Source organism: Lissotriton vulgaris, chromosome 8, assembly GCF_964263255.1.
Source record: "Lissotriton vulgaris chromosome 8, aLisVul1.2, whole genome shotgun sequence".
In the NCBI taxonomy this organism is placed as follows: domain Eukaryota; kingdom Metazoa; phylum Chordata; class Amphibia; order Caudata; family Salamandridae; genus Lissotriton; species Lissotriton vulgaris.
This window is the reverse complement of record NC_141696.1, coordinates 1,129,054,793-1,129,076,436: the sequence shown is the minus strand read 5'-3', so window position 1 is coordinate 1,129,076,436 and position 21,644 is coordinate 1,129,054,793. Positions and strand designations below refer to the sequence as shown.

General features: G+C 43.7%; 1 protein-coding gene across 7 annotated transcripts in view; it reads left to right on the top strand.

Annotated features, from left to right (window-relative positions):
• Positions 1-21,644, top strand: part of FNDC3A (fibronectin type III domain containing 3A) — a 1,489,010-nt gene that overhangs the window by 825,961 nt on the left and 641,405 nt on the right. For all 7 annotated transcript variants that reach the window (XM_086934979.1, XM_086934981.1, XM_086934980.1 and 4 more), the window contains one exon: positions 12,286-12,339. In XM_086934979.1, coding sequence (XP_086791105.1) covers positions 12,286-12,339 — 54 coding nt within the window. The remainder of the gene's footprint in view (positions 1-12,285; positions 12,340-21,644) is intronic.

Here is a 21,644-nt window from a genome sequence, read left to right as displayed (position 1 = left end):
ACCATTCTATGATGCCACTAGAAGTAATCGCATTCAAAGAAGCGATCATTAATACGGTGGAACTACTACAACCCAGAAGAGACGCCTTTAAAAACCTCAACAAAAGAGAACGACAGGCAGTGAGATCACTGAGCAAAAGGACTAATCTTGTGATTAAACCGGCGTACAAAGTCGGAGCCATTGTGATTCAAGACCAAGACAGCTACAGGGATGTATGCCTAACTTTATTTCAGATGAAAGACACTATAAAAAAACTCCAACAAGACCCTACGCTATGCCACACCACGTCTACAGAAAAATATTGCTAAAATCACGGCAGAAGCACTGGAAAGGTACTGGATATCCAAAAATTAAGAGGAATTCCTCAATACAGCGGAGCCCAGAACACCACTGTTTTACACCATTCCCAAGATCTATAAGGGTAGAATTCCTCCCCCAGGAAGACCTATCATATCTGGGATAAGATCGATCCTAGAACCTCTTTCCCAATACACTGATTGGTTTTTACGACCACTGGTCACACAGATCAGATCATATGTGAGAGACATCAAACACCTTCTCAAAATCTTAACTGATTTGGAGTATGATCCCACACAAGAGATGATGATATGTCTGGATATGGAAACCTTGTACACCAGTATTCCACAGGAGAAGAGCCTAAGCGGGATTGAAAACACACTACGCACACAGGACTGGCCATGGCAAGTATGGATTAAGACACTCTTGCACATGGCCTTGACTGAGAACTTTTTCAGATTGAAAGACCAACTTTACTTACGGAAGCATGGAACTTCCATGGTCCGCACTTTTGCCCCCGGTATTGCGTGCCTATAAATGAGACAACTGAAAGAAGAACACATTTGGACCAATAATCCATACACCGACAAAGTCCAGAGCTAGTTGAGGTACATAGATTGATGTCCTGATAATATGGCACGGAAATTAAAAGAGCCCTGATTCTTTTACAGAATGGATGAACCAACTGAACCCCTTCCTCCGCTTCACCATCTCAACCCACAATACGAAGGTATCATTCCTTGATGTCAACATCGTGGCGAGAGGTGGAAAACTGGAGAGCACTCTCTATACCAAACCAACAGACCGAAACAGCCTGCTCCACTTCAACAGTGCACATCCACGCACCCTGAGAGAGAATCTCCACAGTGGGACAGTACCTAAGAATCCATAGAAATTGTTTGGACTTGGAAAGGCACAAAGAAGAAGTGGGCAAGCTTACCAAAAACTGCAGGAGAAGGCTTATCCAAAAAGGATAATCGAACTAGCTCAAAAAAGATCTTGCAACACTCCCCGTTCTGCCTTACTTGAGACCACTACGAAAAAGAAACCAACCCACTGATATGCTATACCACCTTTAACTCATCATCAAATATAATCAAGAAGATTATAAATAACAAGTGGCACATACTGACTTCTAACCAAATAAAGTTTGAGAAACCACTGTTCTCTTTTAAACGTAACAGGAGCCTAATGAATACTCTGGTCAATACTGATAGATGGCAACCCCAACAAAACACCCAAATGACACTGGAATTTACCACAAGTGAGGGGCCACTATCCATGTGGCTTGTGTATTGTATGCCAATTCACAGCCCAGACCACCCATATTGACTTAAACCTCCCCCAGACTTGGGAACAACAACACCACACAAATTGTAACACTGAAAATGTATCCATATGATTACGTGTCCCTACAAGAGCAGATATATTGGAATGACTACTAGGAAAGTGAAGACATGCATAAGTGAGTATATAAGCACTGTACGTAGGGCTATAACATCAACCAAACTCACATCCTATTATCTTCAAAAGAGACATTCGGACCACGATCTCCAATGGCCGGTGATTGAGAAACTCGAGGGGGGTATTGGTGTGTCCCAAAGAATACTAGAGGGGGAACAACGCTGGGTGTATAGACTCAAGACTCCTATACAAGGACTTAACAAATCCATTCCATGCAGCCAAGTAACTCACAAATAAACTATACCTGCAATGGAAGGCAGTACTATTCTGGGAACTTTTACAGTTCTCTTACGGATTAGGAAGCTTTACATCCAGAAGCAGCACCCATAATGTAGATTCCATTAGTTAATTCCATTACTTAGGTGTGTGGTAAACCACTATAGATACATAAGATTCATAGACTTGTACCTCTACCAAGTCTACTTTTGAGATGCATTAGTCGTAAAAATACGCAAATGAGCATAGCTAATGTGGCAACATTGGCCATGTATATCTAACAAGTGTTTGTCTGACTGACCCGATATATGCATGAGATACAGTGGTCGTGAAAATGCGGGCATAAGCATGGCTAATGTGTTAGCATGGGCCGTACATGTATGAGACACAGTGGTCTTGAAAATGCGCGCTTAAGCATAGCTAATGTGGTAACATGGGTCATTTTTAACTAGCAAACATTTGTCTGATTGACCCAACATATACATACGGTCTGGAGCATCTGTTCAAGATCGCTACCAATAGGATATGAAGACATACGGGTGAAACTAACATTTCAAACTACAACTCCCATATATCCTCAGGACTTTGTAGTCCACCACCCCATACCACATGGATGACGTCATACTGCGCGCCAGGGGCTGGGCTCCACCTGTGACCAAGCCGGAAACGCTGGGACAAACATACACATAAGACGCATTCCCGGCATACAGGTTTCTACAAAGCCGGGATACGCAGACCCAAGTAGGTGAATGATCGGGGCAGAATCCTTGACGTATAAGAGGAGCAGGTGTGTTTGTGAATGTGCTGGACATGTTCGGTGGTACTTTGGTACATGTCCCTTTCAAACCGGTGAAAGCACAACTCTCTCCTTTTCTCTCCTGGTCACACACTATCAGTGTATGACTGGAGGGCTACCGCTCACTCCACATTTCCTTGAGAAATGATAAGTCCACCACAGTAGGGTAAGGATGCATGGAACATTATACCGATAATAATATATCACATATGTTCAGCGATATGGCTATGAGTGACAAAACACCCGGGTATATTATTTTTTTTAATGTTTGAAATCTTTATTGAAGAATAATAATGATAAACAACAAATGGCATCAGCAAAAAGACATAAGAAATTTGGAAACATAAACTGTGATAATAAAGTTGTTAATGACAAAAAAAAATAAAGCATTTTATAGGAATTTTAACGTTATAAGGAAGGGCGGAGGGGGAGGGGAAAAAGAGAACAATGTTACAACAAAATTATAATTATAGATAACGGCAAATAAATAAATAATGCAAATATCAATACAAAATAAAGAGCATATAAAAACATTGCAGTATAGGAGAAACTGTAAGTAAACACAAATAAACAAGAAGGAGAGAGCGTAAATCCTTCAAGGAGGTTTAACATTTTCTGAGGCGGTAGGAGTGAAGTTTTTTTTACTGATTGATCGAAGTATGTGGTAAGAGGTAACCAATAGAGATCCACATTACGTCTTGGTTTACAAGAAGAGGCAAAGGCAACATCAAGTTGATGAAAATGACATAAAGAGTTCCACCAACTCTGTATCGAGACTTTTGTAAGGGAATTCCAGTTGGAAGAAATATGTTGGAATTCAAGTGCAAGCATGAGATCGTAAAGACCGTGGGAATGTAGAGTAAATTCTAAAGAATCTGAGAGACTGCCTAGAAAAAGAAGAGAGGGTGAATATGGTGTAGAGAGTGTGAGGATGCGAGAAATATAAGACCAAACTTTCTTCCAAAAGATAGAGACAGCAGGACAGAGGAAGAACAGGTGTAGAAGATCAGCATTGATAGAAGCACAAGTCCAGCATTTAGAATCAGAAGATGGTGAGAAGCGAGATAGAGAAAGAGGGCAGAGATAAAGTCTGTGATATAGAAAAAATAAAGATTGGGTAAGAGAAGCAGAGCGAGAAACTTTCAAAATCTGGACCAGAGTTTATCCCAAAGAGCAACAGACCAACTACAATCCAAATCCTTTTCCCAAGAAAGCTCCAATTTAGATTTGACACGGTCTGGGTTAGGAGAGGAAAAGAATTTGGAGATAAGAGATGCTTTAGGAAGAGTGGAGAGTACCACAAGAAGAGGAGATTGAGAAATTAATGAAGCTGGGGAGGGAAGAGAATAATAACGATCAAGGATTATTTCCATAAGAATAGTAAATTTCAGTAGGAAAGAGCGCGGACAATGGAACCGAAGTTGAAATTGAGGAAAAGAGCCAGGCGAAACGCCATCAAAGAGATGATTGACCCACATAATACCTCGTAACCTCCAAGATGACCAAGAAATGGTTCTGTCGTTTAAAAGAATAAGGGAATTATACCAAATAGGGGAATGTAAAAACGATTCCTGCGAGACGGGAGCCGGAGACATCAGTGGTCATAAGAGAGAAGAAGTGTGTTTAAATAAAGGGAGTGAGAGATACGGAGATTTGGCTGTGAAACGTAGAACTTCATCAAAAGAGAAGGGTAAGAATAAAGTTTGTTCAATGTGTAGCCATAGACGAGAAAAGGAAGAAGGTTTTGACGAAAGCCATCGCGATGCTTGACGCAGAGAGAAGGATTTATGATATAGACGAAAATCTGGAAAATTAACTCCACCATTGGATTTGGGTTTGCGAAGAGCTACAAAAGAAATCCTAGATTTTTTATTCTTCCAAAGAAACGTTGAAAGAGAGGAGTCAATGCGTTTAAAGTAAACAGAAGGAATGTGGACAGGTAAAATTGAAAAGGTACAAATCAAAATAGGAGCAATCATGAACTTCATTGATTCGAGTCGACCCCACCAGGAGAGGAAGAGAGGGTTCCAGGAAGAGAATAAATGATCAATCCGAGACAAAACCGCGGACATATTCTGTTTGATGGAGGAGGCAATGGAATTGGAAAACCATATGCCAAGATATTTGATCTTGGAACTGTTCCAAGCGAAGCCAGTTAAAGAAAAGAGATGAGGGAACCAGGTTTTGTTCAAACCATGCCATCTGAGGGAAGCAATTAAAAAGGACCAATCTACTCTATCAAAAGCTTTCTCCGCATCAACAGAAATAGCGGCAAGAGGAATCAAAAGAGATGAGGCTTTATTTAAGACATTAAGAAAGAGACGGGAATTATCGGAGGTGAGTCTACCTTTAACAAAACCACATTGTTCTTTACCAATAAGATGATGCATAAAGGGATGCAGGCGCAATGCGAGTAATTTAGCGAATAATTTATAATCAACATTAACTAGAGATATTGGACGATAATTTTTACAAAATTAGGATCACGGCCTTCTTTTGGAATAAGGCAGATGGTAGCATCTTGAAAAGTACCATCTGCTTTACTGGAGGAATAAAAAGATTGAAAAAGCGTCAAAAGTTTGGGTAACAAGAGATCAGAGAAATGTAAGTAAAACTCAACAGGAAAGCCATCAGGGCCCGGAGATTAACCTTTAGTAAGGGAGGACAGAGCCACGGAAAGTTCACACAGTGAAAGGTCAAGTTTGAGATCTGGGAAATTAAGAAGAGAATTAGAGGGTCGCTGGAGTTTGTCAAAGTAAGACTGAATAAGAGAGACTCTGGAGCTGTTGATAAAACAGTTGGAATTGATTGAGTATGTCATTAGTTTTATGCAGAAGGGAATTATCAGATTGAGTAAATGGATTCGATAAGAGTACGTTCCTTACGAGATTTAAGATAGTTACCTGAGAGTTTCCCGGATTTATTACGACCTCCATAGTAATGCGCACTACTCCGAAGGAGAATTGAAGAGGCATTATCTGTGGTAAGTTTATTAAAGTCAATTTTTGCGTGCAAAAGTTCTGGTGACATACATTTATCGGAAGAGGTGTAAAAGTGGTGTTCCAGTGATTTAAAATGTGCTAAAGAGAATTTGCACTTTTGAAGATATTGTTTCTTTTTCCTAGATACAAAATCGATAATGAATCCTCTGGCAGTGGCTTTGAAGGAACCCCAGAGGATATGGGGAGGAGTACTAGGGTTAGAGTTAAACTGAAGGAAATCATTAGTAAAGGAGCAAAAGGAAGAAGAGAAGTTAGGGTTAGTGAGAAGCGCACAATTAAAACGCCAGCGGGAAGACTTGGGATGAGGTGGCAGTAAGTCTAGGTCCGTTACAATTGGAGCATGATCAGAGATAAGTATGGGTTCGATAGAAGAGGATAGTAAGTTGTGAGATAAAGATTGCGAAAGAAAAATATAGTCTAGTCGAGAAAAAGATGAATGAGGAGGAGAGAAGAAGGAAATGTCTGGATGTAAGAGTCTCCAAGAGTCAGTAAGATGTGATTGGGAGACAGTGTCCAGAAATTGTTTATGTGGTTTGTGAGGAGTAAATCTAACAGTGGATTTGCGGTCAAGGAAAGGATCTACAATTTGATTACAATCTCCACCTAAAAGAAATAGGTCATCTTTATGATGAATACATTTGTTTTTAATTGAGGGCCAAAAAGAACAGTCCGGTTGGGTAGGACCATAAACATTAAACACAGTTAGAGGTATTGAATTAATCAGAAGTTTAGTCAATATCATCTACCATCAGAATCTTTTTCTTCACATAACACTTTACACTTCAATTTTTTATAACATAAAATGGCAACTCCATTCTTTTTGTTGTTGGAAGGGAAAAATAAAACTGTACCAACCCAGGATCGTTTCAACTTAAGGGATTCTGTTTCATGTAGAAGGACAATATCAGGATTATAGGAAGCTAAATGAGAAAGCACTCTCTGCCGTTTAATGGGATGAATAAAACCTTTTACATTCCAAGAAACAACTCTAAAATGTAAATGAGATACAATTTATAAAGACAAAAAAATGCAAAACAGTATGTAAACAACATATTGCCGTAAGAAGAGAAAAAGAAGAAAGGAAGAGAAAAATAGATAACGATTTCAAAAAGAGAATAGTAGGGAAAGAAGGGGAAAAGGAAAGAAACTGCATGACTGCAGAATAGGAGAGGAAAGAAGAGACAGTACATATCCAAAAGGACAACTGCAAAAAACATACCTGAAAGGGCAGTACAAGAGGAAACTGGGGAAGTGGCGACACTCAACAAGACTGATTGTTCGAGAAGTAGGAATCCAACCGCACCGAAGGAAGGGAGCCGCATGATGGAAGGAACAAACGTCACAAAGCTATATGAGGAAATTAAAGGACAAGTGAAAAACTAAAAGGCGACATGTTAGAGGGTATGGAGTAGACTGAACATACAAAATGACATCTCTAAAACTCTAATGAAGAGCTTAGAGGACAAAAGCGCCAAGAACTAGAATGTTTGAAAAGAGAAACAAAAGACAACAAGAAGACAAACAAATATCAAGTGATAAAGGCAAAATACAACGGGGATATATAACAATGCATATACTCAGGCAAGAACAACATTATAACGTGTTCAAGAAATAACCATAGGAAAATTAGAACCGAGAACAACAACAACAGGACTGCTACGAAACACTGTAGAGAAGCCAAAGAACAAATATAGAAGACAAGTCAATCAGCCACTAGGAGAAGTAGAAGTGTCCATGTCACTATTGGATTGAATCTGAATGAAGTTCCTAAGTTCCTCAGGATCTTGAAAGGTCCATGTTCAGTTCTGATGCGTAACTATGAAGATGCTTGGGTAAAATAATCCATATCTAGCTCCGAGAGAGTGCAGTGGCGCACGCAGACTAAGGAACTCCCTTCGTCTGGATGCAGTAGCATTAGAAACATCTTGAGAGAGAAACACTTTTTGGCCCAACCAAGAGACCTGACGTTTGGATCTGGCTGCAGAGAGAACTGAGAGAAGATCCGTGAATTTAAAAAAAAGAATGATGACTCTTCGTGGTTTCGGCGAGGAAGATGTGCTTGAACCAAGTCTATGAGCTCTTTGGATGGTAAGAGAAGTTGTAGATGGCCTTTCTAGTAACTTTGGAAGAAAAGAAGTGAAGAATGTGACAGGATCGTCCCCTTCCAAAGATTCAGGTAGACGGTAAATGCAAAGGTTATTCCTCCTGTTTCTATTTTCCAAATCTTCGGTGTGCCGCTGGGGGGTAAGGACCGATTTTTCTAGGGAAGAGATGCGTTGAGCGTGAGTTGGTATGTCCGAGATCTGATGTTCCACTGAAGCGAGTCTATTATCCATAGACGACCATTTCTCTTTTAGAAGTAGCATTTCAGTGTTAGTTTCTTCAATAAATGGGCGTAAGGCGCAAATCTCTTCCAAAATGAATTCCATGGAAATAGGTGAGGATGGTTTATCTGGAGACGGAGGATCTTGTTTTAGGCATTTGGATGAAGTAAGAGGCGGAGAAGATTTGGAAGAAGTGGATTGCGTTTAAGAAGAACGATTAGGCGTAGCACCAGCTATTGGACCTGCAGTAGTAGAAACAGGAGAGGCTGAAGAAGTCGGAGCCTAAATATTCCTAGAAGGAACGAAGACAAATTTTGGTTTGCGCAGTTTACCCATAGGGCATTCCAGTCAGTGAAGACAGAAACAGGTCCGAAAGTGGACCTGAAGGCTAGCAAAGATGTGAATATCTGAGGGTCAGCAGAAAAAGACCAAGCCTGCATCTGTATACTTCATGACTAGGAGATTTGATGCAATAACCTGTAGAGGATATTTCAGAGACTCTGGTGACTGGCAGTAAAAGGCATGGTTCTGGGAGAGCTGCCTGAGGGTCTATGGGCCGATTCGGTAAATAACGATTTTCACAAGGGTGCAGGGGTGTCACTTTGACACCCTCTGGCACCCCCAAAACAGGCTCGGGTTCCATGTGGCAGGCATACATGCCCTAAGGGCAGGTCTGCCCGTCACATGCTATAGGTGTGCATGCACACATGTGCATGCACACCAGAATCGGTATTTTACCATCAAATTGGATTTGATGGTAAAATACCGATTCAGTAAGGCCTCTGGGACTCTGAAGAGTCCCACCTACATCTGGGTGCCTCAGAATCGGTAAAATTACCGATTTTTTATTTTACCGAATCGGTAAAATTACCGAATCGGTAATTTTACTGAATCTGTAAAATAATGCCCCCTACATACCTGTCACCTATTTACCGTTCGGTAACGGCCAAAATCGGCCGTTACCGCTCGGTAAATGGCCTCAAACGGCCACCTACATCTGGCCCTATGAGTACAGAAGGTGCATGAGGGTCAGATGAAGGTTCTTAATGGCTGCTGTAGGGAATGTGGGAGTCTGTTTTTAATGCCCTTCAAGGAATGGGCCAAAATATCTGAAACGTCGTTTTCAGTGGTATGTTCCCTGCATGAGCCCTCCGCTCCTTAGGAGCGAAGAGGGTGGCAGTACCCTCTGTTAAAATAGTCACCTGAAGACGGAGAAGCTTCGTCGCCTGTGCCTCTCCATATTACAACTGCCACTGATCTAATGGCGTTTAGGCAGGGTTTGAAACCAAAAGCTGTTCAGTTTATAGGATTCCCATCTCAACCTGTGTTCAGATGTCAGTAGCTAGCTACAGGACACCCTCGGTTAATGACTGCGCTTTAGAAATACAGATAACATAACATAACATTGGGCGAGATCTTGCCAAATGAACTGAAATGTTAACTAAATTGGTTGATCCAACGAATAATAGAGCACGTTGAATGACAAGTTTGGTGGAAAATGCTGTATTCAGACTATTGCTAATGTAAATTTCCTGTTTTTCTTCATATGAAATTGACGATGCGGAAGCTGCTCGGGACAAAGGTGTTGGCATGATTTACGTCAGGACTCTGTAAACTGCACTGTAAATAATACTATAACTGGGCAGTTGGATATTACTGACAGTGCTTAATTTGCGCAGGTATTTGCCAGTTCCCAGCACCGGCACCGGCACTTATTCATAAACAACTTTATTTAGTTATTAGAATCCTCCACATTGTGGCAAAGTATGTGTTTCTTTTATGCAGAGTTTGTTAGTGGAGCATTAGCTTTTTAAAATACCTTTAAAATGGTAAAACTAGGTCCTAAACCTATAATTTGAGGTGGCAAGAGAGTGGTGCCAGGTGCACTGGACTAATTTGAAGAACCTTGTGCCCTGGCACTACATTTTTGTGAAATTGTGCACTGATTACTGATGAAGTTCAGTTAAAAGAATTTAAAAAAATTAGATGGGGGGCTTAACATAAAAAGGTTTGAGGACGACTGATCTAGACTAGGAGAATGAGACTAAGGGCTTCATTTAGAGTTTGCTGGATAAGATACTCTGTCACAAACATGGCACACATCCCATCCACTGTATTATGCGTATCGTTATATGTATCCAATGTCGCTTGTAATAAGGCGGACAGGATATCCTTCACATTTGTGACAGAGAACCTCGTCTACCAAACTCTAAATCAGGCCATGAGAGAGAGTAGTCTTCCCACATCCCCATTCTTCTTTTAACAAGGAACTATTATGCAGTTTTGATTTCCCTTGCTGCGTGAGCTTCTGTCTGAACTGAACCAGGGCTCTGCCTTTGTCAGACTATCATCTTGTGAACTCTGGGTATAAGTATGCCATCCAGGCAGTAGCTACAGACACCTTTATCAAATGTCTAGTGTCATATATGTGGAATGTAATGTAATTTAACTTCTACGCTGTGTCATTACACTCTCCACCAAAGCTAACTTGGTGTACTTAGGATTCCCAGGTGCTCTCTGTTGAAAATTGAAGAGCCTTCCTTAGGTAATGCAATATTTGGCCAGGCAGTACTCTGAAACCTGTTTACCTAGATCTAAGGTGCCTGGTTTTTCCCTTCACCTCCTCCCTTTCCTCTTCTCAGTTGCAATGAAATATACCCATACAGTTAACAGTTTGAAAGAGGCAGAATATAGAACAATGGGATCCCTATCCCTTGGTGACTCCACTAGTCTTCGTTATTAGGCTCCTTCTCTTTATCATCACCTTCCTGTAGACTATAAAACATTGTTCAAAATCCTTACAGTTTGACTATATTTTTAAAATGAAAAGAATTGGCGAAAGTGCACATACAGGAAGGACGGAGAAGGTGGGGTGTCCCATATGGGGCACACATGCAGGCAGAGTACTAGTACACAAAGCTGCTTTAACAGCCATAGAAGCAGTTTCCAGAGTAACAGGTTCATCGTGAAGGTGACTTTAGCCAACCGTGCAGTGCATTAAGGACAACTACAAGCTCCTAAATGCAATGGAAAATCAAGTTTAGAGGAGAGGGTACTAAAACCAAGGGACACACCTTATCGTCATTGAGACTGAAGTGTTAGAGTGCAGCTACCCAGAATCTGGTATTTTATGTACTATGACTAATACTTGCTGCTTATTTCATGGTGTTGGTTTTCTGTTGTTCCCAGACTATCATTCTCATCTGATAAAAAACAGGCTTTTGAAAATGTCTGGCAAGATCGATTTGTATACAGACACAGCCCTGTGATTTGTTATTTTTTAGTTTATGCTTCAGTTCAATTACACATTCTGATGTTTTATCACCAGCATGCTCTCCTAACTTCTTCAACCAGCCCACCTTATTTACTATGTATATTTCTTTAACTTGGCAACTATTTTTATGTTTCACCCGGCCGCATGGAATTAGACATCTCATTACCACTAAGAAATGCGGGCACAAGGGTCCTGACTGTCACTACCTCCAAGTCTGTAGAAGATAATGTACTTCTTTGGCTCATTTTCTGTTATCCTTAATCCTGACTTTAATCTCCTGTTCCTGTACTGTGACTCCAAGCAGTTAAACCTTCCCACTCCTTGTGCTGACCTACGTTTCCAGAGTGTGTCAGAGCCACCAGTTTGCAAGCATCTCTTTAGTTCAGTGGAAGTAAAGGTGGGGAGGGTGTGCACTAACTCACTAACATGTGTTAACTCCAGAGTTTTCACCTTTTCAAGCCAGCTTGCTTCCTATTGCTGTGGCATCTGACATTACCCATGTTACACAGGGATCCCAGTGGTCACAGCTCTAAGTTGCCATTTTCTTCTTAATTTTGGGGTACTGTTGTGAGCAGGTTAGAAGGGAGCCTGGAGGATAGCTGCTCAGAAGCACTGTAGCTCCATGCTGTCCTTTCATACTACACTGTAAAATGTGTATTCTATATTGCGTTTAAAAAAAGAAAGAAATAAGATGCAAACATTTCGCTGCACCCCAGCATAGTAGTGCATGTAGAGAATAGGAAGAAAACCAAGTCAAACTTCTTCAAATTAAATAGCACTTTGACTAATATAATATTGTTTTAGGGGGGAGTCAAAGCAATAAAGGTTGCTCATTAACCGAGTTTGCAGCTTTGTTCTTCCCTTAAATAGAAAACACTGTAAATTCTTTACAATGTATTTTTTCATTTTCAGGCATCTTGTGACAATGGCTCTAAAATACACAACTATCTTCTGGAGTGGGATGAAGTAAGTAGTTGTTGTTTTTATAAATTGGTAATGTTAAACCTTTTGTAGATGCTTATTTGATAATTGATATTCGACTTATTAGACAACTAACTGCCAGCTAGACAACTATTTTTGTTCTAGAAAATGTAATTATCTGTCAGTGGAATATTTCCTGGTCCTATCATTTTATTTTTAGTGTTGCAGTTGCACTGCAGCCTGATTGTTAGGGCAAGGCCAGGCTATTGTGACGAGGGAAGAGGAGTGGTGGCTGCACCTTAAGTGCGCATGACATTACTGCCCCGTTGTAGCACAAACAGCAGCGGGTTGTTCTCACACAATGTTTTCGTGACTTACTCCACTCTGGCTATCAATCGCTGTAGGTGTGTTGTTATGAAAATCATATCTATAAAGGTGTCTAATGCGTGTGCCAGCACGCAAATCTATCTTACTTTATCTTCCCAAGAGCAGGCCAACAGCTCGGACCGTGACCAGTGTAGTCCCTATACTGCCTTTGATGCTCCCTGATACCAGTGAGTTCACATACTGAATTAAAGCTGTAACATTCTCAATAAGAATGACATACACAGGCCAAAGTTTTTAAAGTTTGATATAAAGAATTATTAAAATTAGTATTAGACCATCGATAAAGTTTGCATCAAGACATATTAATCATAAGTGCAAAGGACTCCGTAAAGTCCAATAAAAAATCTAGCACAGATTCACTTTATTAGAATTGAAAATTGTGTTCCTCTAAACAGAGGAGCAGTACGTCCTTTTAAAGGACTTTAGACAGAGGATTTCACACATTACTGCAGAAGTACATGGATCTCAGGATATGCACCAATGTGAAATAAGCAAGAAGAAGCAATTTACTAGAGTACGTTTGAAGATTCTCTCATAATATTATTACATTATTATCATAGATTCTCGGAATCTATTCAGGTAACGCGAGTTGAAACCCTGTATACAGTACTATCTGGGACAGCGAGGCTGTCATTGATTTGGCATTTGACCCTCAAAAGGCTGGGAGTGTTCCCTCTCTCAGTGCAAAGCTCACAATTCTTCATTCTAGCAGGAAAAGAACAGTAACAACGATCAAGTGGTGTATTGTAACGTCTTTTCAAAATGGAAGGTATTACAATATTGGCTCATGTTAGCATAAGCTCGATTTCTAATACATTAGAAGGTAAGAAAAGGTAAACCGGAGTACGCGCTTCTATGGGAGATTAGTCTGAATAATCATATTGTGTTGGGTAGGCTGCTTTCTATACTTCAGTCAGGTCCCAGCCTGCCAGCCAGTCTGTCGGGGAGTTTCCTAGTGGGTGCTCCTGGCAGGGGCAGACTGAATTTGTTTAGAATCACATCTATAACACAAGATCTTTCCCTAATAGGAGAGGTTAATGCTGAGCTTCGGCCATTAGTGGCGAAATGGTGGCCTATTTGGTGTTGAGAAAAAACAGTCCCAGTGGGTTAAGTCATCTACCATCCACTTGCCCTGATATGTGTACATAGAGCCGCTTTGTGTCTTCAAGTTGCCTCTCCATGTCAAAGGGGAGCCATTGGCACAGCCATATCAACACTTCCCTAGTGTATGCTGAGTGTAGGATATGACACGTTTAACTCTCGCCCCACTGTAAAATTCCCATGCCTCTGTGGCAAAGTGGAGACTCTCAGTCCAGATTCTGGGTCTTGTGAATAGCTGGTCATCCACTCTCTTTGGTGTTACCCAAGTTCTCATCCAGGGGATACTCATCAATAGTCATATTGTATGAATAATCCCCGCCCATGTGCGGGATCCCGGAGCATATAGAAAATATATATGTATATACATATATATATGTGAAAACATATACATGCAGCCTAAAATATTTCCAAAATGGCAAAGATGCTGAAATTACATAGGTTTGCATTTTAGCAGCTATACTCTCCCAAACCCTAAGGAAAAAAGTGAGCAGTAAACATTTGTCATATAACAATGCTTTATTGCCATAGAAAAACCTGTAATTACAGGCATTTGTCAGTAGGCTGCAGCAGAGTATAAAGAAAACTGACACCTTGCCTTTAAGGCATTAGAGTAGGGGTACCGTGCCTTTAAGACCTGTAGGCGACCCCCTGCTCCCATGATGCACCACAGGTGGCAGTTAGCTTAGTCCTTTTTTCCGGCTCCTTCTGAGAGGATACTGGAGTGTCAAACTTTTCAGAAAATTTGACGTTTTCTGGTTTATGAAGGCTTCTGCTACTGTTTTTGTGGACTTCCACTGATTTTTTCAAGTCAGAAAGCAAGCTTTATTCAGGAAGTGTCCTTCCTGTGACAAGAAAATGGCACTGGCAGATCCACACTCGGTGTGTATTGTGTGCCTTCCATCTACACACAATCCTGACCAGTGCCACCATTGTCAGAAGTTCTCCAGGCGAACCTTGCGCGACAGAGAACAGATTAAACTCCATGCTATGCTAGAAAAGGACAAGAGTCATCAGGTGGGTGCCATGGAGGCCCCAGAACATCGTCTTCCAGCAAGCAATGCCAAAAACGTTGACGTTCCACTTCTCCTGACTTCAGGAAGAGGAACGGGAGAAGATATTCACAGTCAACGTCGCTGTCGAAGAGACCCAGACACTCTTCATGAACACCATCTCGACGTCGAGAGTCTCCACCGCATCCAAGTAAGTCGGCGTCGAGGCACCACACTTCGGGCTCGAAGTCTGTGGCTGCTGATAAGTCCAAGTCTCCGTCGACGTCGAGGCTTCCGTCGACGTTGAAACACTCTCCGCCGCCCTTGAGGGGGTCAGCGTCAAGAGTACTGACGGCTGACATATCGCCGCCGGCTTGCGTCCCGCCTTCGAGAGGATCGCCGAGATCCCACCACTCAACGTCAATCCGGCGCCATGGAGGGTCGCCGTGGACACAACGTCGTGGGAGATCGCCGTCGACACGACATCATGGAAAATCGCTGTTGAATCGTCGTCATAGCAGATCGACGTCGAGATCACCAACTCGACGCCGAAGGTCGCGTCGAGGTCACCACGTCGTGGGCGATCAAGATCGAGACCTCGCTCAACGCCGATGGTCAGTCAGACATCATCGACTTCGAAGCACTCAACGTCAAGGGAAGAGGTCACAGGTATTGCGGAGTCTCCGAGGCAGTCCAGTCCCGGGTCCAAAGCATCGTCAGGGGACCCGTCTTCGTCTCCTGGGCTGCAAATTGTGGAGATCTCTCCAGAAGTATCCCCCAAATCTGCGGAGGTGAAATCCCGCAGTTTGTCTCCTCGCCGTCCGCAAGGTGCTTTATCTGGTGGTCGCAGTAGTCCGGGCTCCGATTACTCCCGCACGTACTCATCATCTGGTCCAAGGACGAGCACTCCGGCCAGACCTTCAAAGTCTTCCTCTAGGAGGCCAAGATCTCCTGCCAAGCCAAGATCACCTTCCAGGCCAAGATCACCCTCCAGGCCAAGATCACCCTCCAGGCCAAGATCACCCTCCAGGCCAAGATCACCCTCCAGGCCAAGATCACCCTCCAGGCCAAGATCACCCTCCAGGCCAAGATCGCCTTACAGACATTGGTCTAGATCCAGGGGTCGGCACAGCCGCCATCGCGACAGGCCCCATAAGAGAAGGCGCACAAGATCTCCAACATGGTCTTCGTCTACAAGATCTACGGTCCGGGACTACTCTCCGACCTTCTCCTCCACACCGCCTTCACCGTTTTCACCCATAGATGACATCTCTACTTTTACAGATGTTCTGGGTAGGGAGGCAAAGAAACTTAAAACTTCTCTTTGCATACCCTGGTGGTTCCCACGCCGATCATCTTTGATACCCTGCATCATCGGACAGCTCCCAGACCGCTGCTTCCTCTGGTGCCCGGATTCCTGGAACCGGCTATTGCCACCTTTCTTACTCCTGCGGCGGTGGGTTCTGTACCCTCCAGAATCGCCAAAAAATACAAGGCTCCAGCAGGACTAATCCACCAGCTGATTCGGTCATCGTGGCGGCAGCCATGGAATCCCACTCAGCTTCCACCTCATCCTCGGTGCCCCCTGAGAAGGATAGTAAACAAATGGACTCGTATGGGAGGAAGATGTGCAACACTTCGGCGTCATACATGAAGGTTGCCAGGGCCCCTGCCCTTCTCAAGGATACGATAGATCTCTCTGGGACTCTCTCACACTTTTTACTGAGAAGCTTCCCAAAGAAGACCAGCAGGATTTCACCAAATCCTACAGAAGGAGGGCTCGTATCCAACCAAGTAATAAGTGCTGCAGCGGATACTTCCGTTCTCGACGCTCATGGCTACTCCCATGGAGTCTGCTCAAGACGCTCGGCTTGGCTGTGCCTCACAGGCCTAAAGCCTGATGCTCAGAAGAAGATACTAAACCTCCCTTTCAATGGCTCATCTCTGTTTGAGGCTCACACAGACGACAAGATGACCAAGATGAAGGCTGAGATGGACTCTATTAGGGCTGTGGGTCTGGAGAAACGCAAGGAGTTTAATAAGCGCTTCCGTCAGGGCGACAAGCGGTCTTACCAACAGAGGGTTCAAACCCCTCAGTGGTCCTCCCAGACGCAGCAAGGATCTCAGTTCCAGCAGAGACGCCCTGGTTGAGGCAGAGGCAATAACAATAAACAACAGTCCACCTTCAAGCAGCCTCCAAAACCTTGAGTCGTTGCTTCCTCCTCAACCGTTCACCACTCCGGTGGGAGGGAGTGTAGCGTGTCACCTGGAAGAGTGGAAAACCATAACAAAGGACAGATGGGTGCTGAGTATTGTGCTTATTTCAAACCAACAGTGGTCCCATGCATACGGAATACTCAAACAAAATAAATATAGCCACAGTCGGTTCTATATTCAATTTGACATGTCTAGCCAGACAGAGGTCTCAATCTTTACTCATTAAAAGATGCACGGAAAAGGATTCCTTCAGCAATTCACCGTAGTGGGGCACAGCCTGTACCCAAACACATACAGATCAATACAGTGAGTGGAGTGAAGAACAGAACAGGGCTTTTAGGCAAAAGCAGCAATTTTCTGTAGTTTTACAGATACACAGAGTTTTCAAGCAGGCACAAACATTTTTTGCGTAAAGTGCTCAAAAGGTCGACGGCGTTTCGGTCCCACTTTTAAATCATGGGGACCATCATCAGGACATTATTTAAATGCCTAAAAATAGAAAGCCTCTATTGTCTATGAGGGAGGAAGAAAGGAAAAAGAAAACATAGATACATTTATTAAAAGACACTAAGAAGACACAGAGTAATCAAGTGACTGTGTTGCTCTTCTCATAAAGAGGAGCAGTGGTGGAAAGTGGGTTGTGCACGCAGTGTGAAAGAAGTTATGGTAACCCCATGTTTACATCTCAAGGTGAGGCTGAGTTGTGACTAAAATCGATTTAAACGCTCGAAGATGCCTGTAATTACAAAACGTTGTTTAACCACAAGGAGATGTGCCCAGTGAACTAGGTATAAGTTTAAAGGAGATTGTACCTAGCACGAAGAGAGCCCGAGAGTACACGACGGCGTTTAACACGAGGAGGAGTGTCAAGTGAGCGGCGTGCACGCGTGGCCTTCAGGTGACAGTAAGTGAGGCTAGTAACGTGTGAGGTTGTGACTGGCTGGGTGGGGAAAGGCAGGAGACGAGTCTTTGTTGTGGTCAAACCAGGTTTTATTGAGCTGAACAAACGATCAGTACAGGTTTTCCTGGTATAGATTCTTCTAGGTGACCTGCTTCTTTCTCGCCGACTCTTGCTTAGCACGCCTTCCTCTCGTCTTCGGGTGGGGCTCCGCCTTCTCCTCTCCTCGGGCTCCGTCTTGACCCGGGCTCCACCGAAGGGGGTGACACAAAAGAGGGGATATCAGTACAGGCGCATAACAATTAACAGTTTCAGGGAAAAGGGGGTGAGGACCAACTTAGTGCTCGGGGAAGTACCAGGGTAGTGCGGGACATGTTTCAGGGTGTTGCACTAGGGCTATGGGACTCCTCTTCTCTTGTACCGCACCCAACCCGCTAGCCGGTCACGCACCTCGGTTAGCCACGCCCCTCCAGGGGAGTGGCTGGGCGATGCGTGGGTCCGTTGGCCTCCTGGCTCTGTAGATCCCGCTGCTCTCCTCAGGAATCCGATCCGGCGGCTTCCCTGCGTCTTCTCCTCTGTCGGTGAATCCTCCGTCCAGCCCGCCGTTCCTTTTCTCCTCTCCCCCTCTGATGTTGCTCTCGCCTCCGATGTTGCTCTCGCCTCCGATGTTGCTCTCGCCTCCGATGTTGCTCCCGCCTCCTCCTCCGATGTTGTTCTCGCCTCAACTCTTTCTTTCTGCTCCACGACTACCACGCTCTTCTTCCTCTCCACTTCACCGTTCTCTTCTCTGCTCCACGCCTCTCCTCTCCACTCGCTGACCGCTCCTCCGGTGTAAAGACACCCCTGGTCCTGCGGATGGGCGTCTTTTATGGCGAGTGCTGACTCCTCCTCCTCGTTACTCACACCTGGCCAGTTAAAGGGCCCGTGGTCCATATCTTCATCGTCGCAGCTATACCTCTCCTCGAATCTGTTCCATGTAGGGGCCTCGGACACCTGTGGAAACAAGAGGGAGGGGTCACAAGTTACGGGCTCACTCCGGGGCACAGGGGGCGGGGGCCACCCGTCCCGGTTACAGAGGTCGAGTAGGAAGAACCTAGGTGAGCGTGCCGGGCAGCGTGATGGGAACTGAGGCTCATAAGGCAGAGGCCGTATAACAAGGATGGTTAAGTCGGTGCCCTCAGTTTGGTGTCTGTTGCGTATTGTGTCTGGATTTTTTTAAAGTGAAAGCAGTGAGAGCGACGCAGTGAAGACTAAGTGAAAAATGGCGCATATATGAAGGATGTGTTTTAAAATGACATGCGAGCGGAGTAATCGGAACATTGTGCAGCCGGCGCGCAATGATGGTGTGAGGAAGGGCGTTGCTTACCGAGGATGGAAACCTCAGAAGGCTCGGGTTGAGCCGGACGTCTGCCTCGTGTAGGCAGCCTTGCTGGGTATAAGGAGTGTGCAGCCCTGGAGGGAGATTGGGATTTAACAGTGAATTGGGTACAATCACGTAATAACGGAAAATAACGGAGCACTCAAATGGGAGTCTTACCACAATCGGGTGCAGATCTGGAACGTGATGACTCGTGGGTCAAAGCGCGGTAAGGTGGAAGTGCCTGTGTGGAGAAAAACGGGTGGTTTAAGCCCCTGTTATCTCGAATAGGGAAAAAAAGGTTAAAACGGAAACTGCTCGTGGGCTCTTACCGGTTCAGTCGGCTGTAGTAACTTCCTTTGCAATGCGACTGGGATTGTAGGGAAGAGCTACGTTATGTTCGGGGAAGTGAGGTCTGATTGGTCATACTGAGAGCATGGACATAGAGGAGGGGATAGGATGGTGGGTTAGGGTTAGGGCATGAACATAAACGATGAACATAGACGATGGTTCGTTATAAGGGAAGGGTATGAAAAGATTAAGTCATAGGTAATAGTGCCAATTAGTAAAGTGTCTATAAAACAGTTGAAAGGAATAGTGATTAAAAGCAGAAAGTACATTTCATATGGACATCATATTTACAGGATTAATTTTGACTGACAAGCCACAAATAGCATTAAAGCATTAAGAGTAACCAGAGGAAGCCATGACTGACTTTAAATCAAGCTGGTCCAGTCTTCTTGGAGATTTAAGCCAGAGTTCAAACTGTCCGTTTTTAGTATCCATTTTAGCTCTTCCCGCTTGAGCATTCTTGTCAGGTCACCACCTCTTGGGGGTAAAGTCACTTGACTAATAACGGTCCATCGAATTTCGTTTTCATTATGTCCCTTGTCAATTAAATGTTCCACCAAAGGGGCATTGTCCGTTCTGCACTTAATCCGGCTCCGGTGCTGTGCGATTCGCAGTTTCATTTTTTGTTTAGTCTGGCCCACATAAATAAGATTACAAGGACAAAAAATTACATAAACAATGTTGCAGCTGTTACAGTTAGTGAAAGTCTTGAGCTCATTTTTCACATCTTTGAACACAAATTCCTTGCAATCAATACATAGGTCACAGACCACACATGCACCACATTTGAAATGGCCTCTCAAAGGTGGAAGACCCCAGAGATCATTTAAAGTGGTATTGATGGTAGTCGTAGAGGGGAGAGCTGCCCTCACTAACTGGTCTTTCAAGTTTTTATTCTTTTTGAATGCGAATAAGGGAACCTCCCAGTTAAGCGGTCCAGAGTTGAGAATGTGCCAGTTTTTCTTTATACTTTTTCTGACTCTGTTGGAGATGGCGGAGTAGGTCGTGGCGCATACTATTTTCTCGGATGGTTTCTTAGGTTTAGGCTCTAGTAGGGTCTCACGAGGGCAGTACCAAGCCCTCTTCATTGCATTTTTAACCAAGCGGCGAGGGTAACCCCTGGATCTAAGTTTGGCTGAGAGAATGTTAGCCTCAGTAAAAATAGTCCTTTTTGTTTAAAGCTATTTCTTCTCAGTCTCAGGAATTGAGATAACGGGAGACTGTCTTTCAGGGCCCTGGGATGGCAGCTGTTATAGCTCAGTAGCGTATTTCTTTCTGTTGGTTTCCGAAATAAGGATGTAAAGAGCAGTCCATCCTTATGTTGTATGCAGAGGTCTAGGAATGGAATGCTGGTCCTGCTATTTGTCAGTGTAAAAGTGAGACCATTACAGTTGTTGTTTAGCCAGTGTAACATGGCTGGGAGGGCATCCTCTGAGCCGCCCCAGATGAGAAAAATATTGTCTATATACCGCTTCCAAGTTAATAGCCCACGGTGGAATGGGTTCGTGTCAGTGAGGATAGTATTGCATTCTAACCAATCCATATACAGAATGGCTAGAGTCAGTGCGAAAATCGCACCCATGGAAGTGCCACGGACCTGTTGATAGTAGTTATTATTAAACATAAAGAAATTCTGTGTCAGACAGATTTCAAGCAGTTGTACAATGAATAAGGTAGGTACTATGTGTGGTTGTGGTCTTTTATTGAGTATGGCCTCCATAACAAGGAGTGACTCTCTTTGCGGTATGTTGGTGTAGAGAGACTCTACATCCAGAGTGCATAGAGTCTCTCTCTCAGGGTCGAAATGGTGGTTCTCAATTAAGTTAATCATGTGCATACTGTCCCTGATGAAGCAGATGGTGTTGGGCACAAAGTCTTTTAAGAAGAAGTTAACATAATGTCCTAGTGGTTCGAGGACTGAACCACAGCCCGACACAATCGGTCTACCTGGGGGACTGTCCAGTCTTTTATGAATCTTTGGGAGGGTATAGATTACCGGGGTCCTTGGATTGGTCACATTTAGGAAGTTGCTCAGGAACCCGGTATCAAA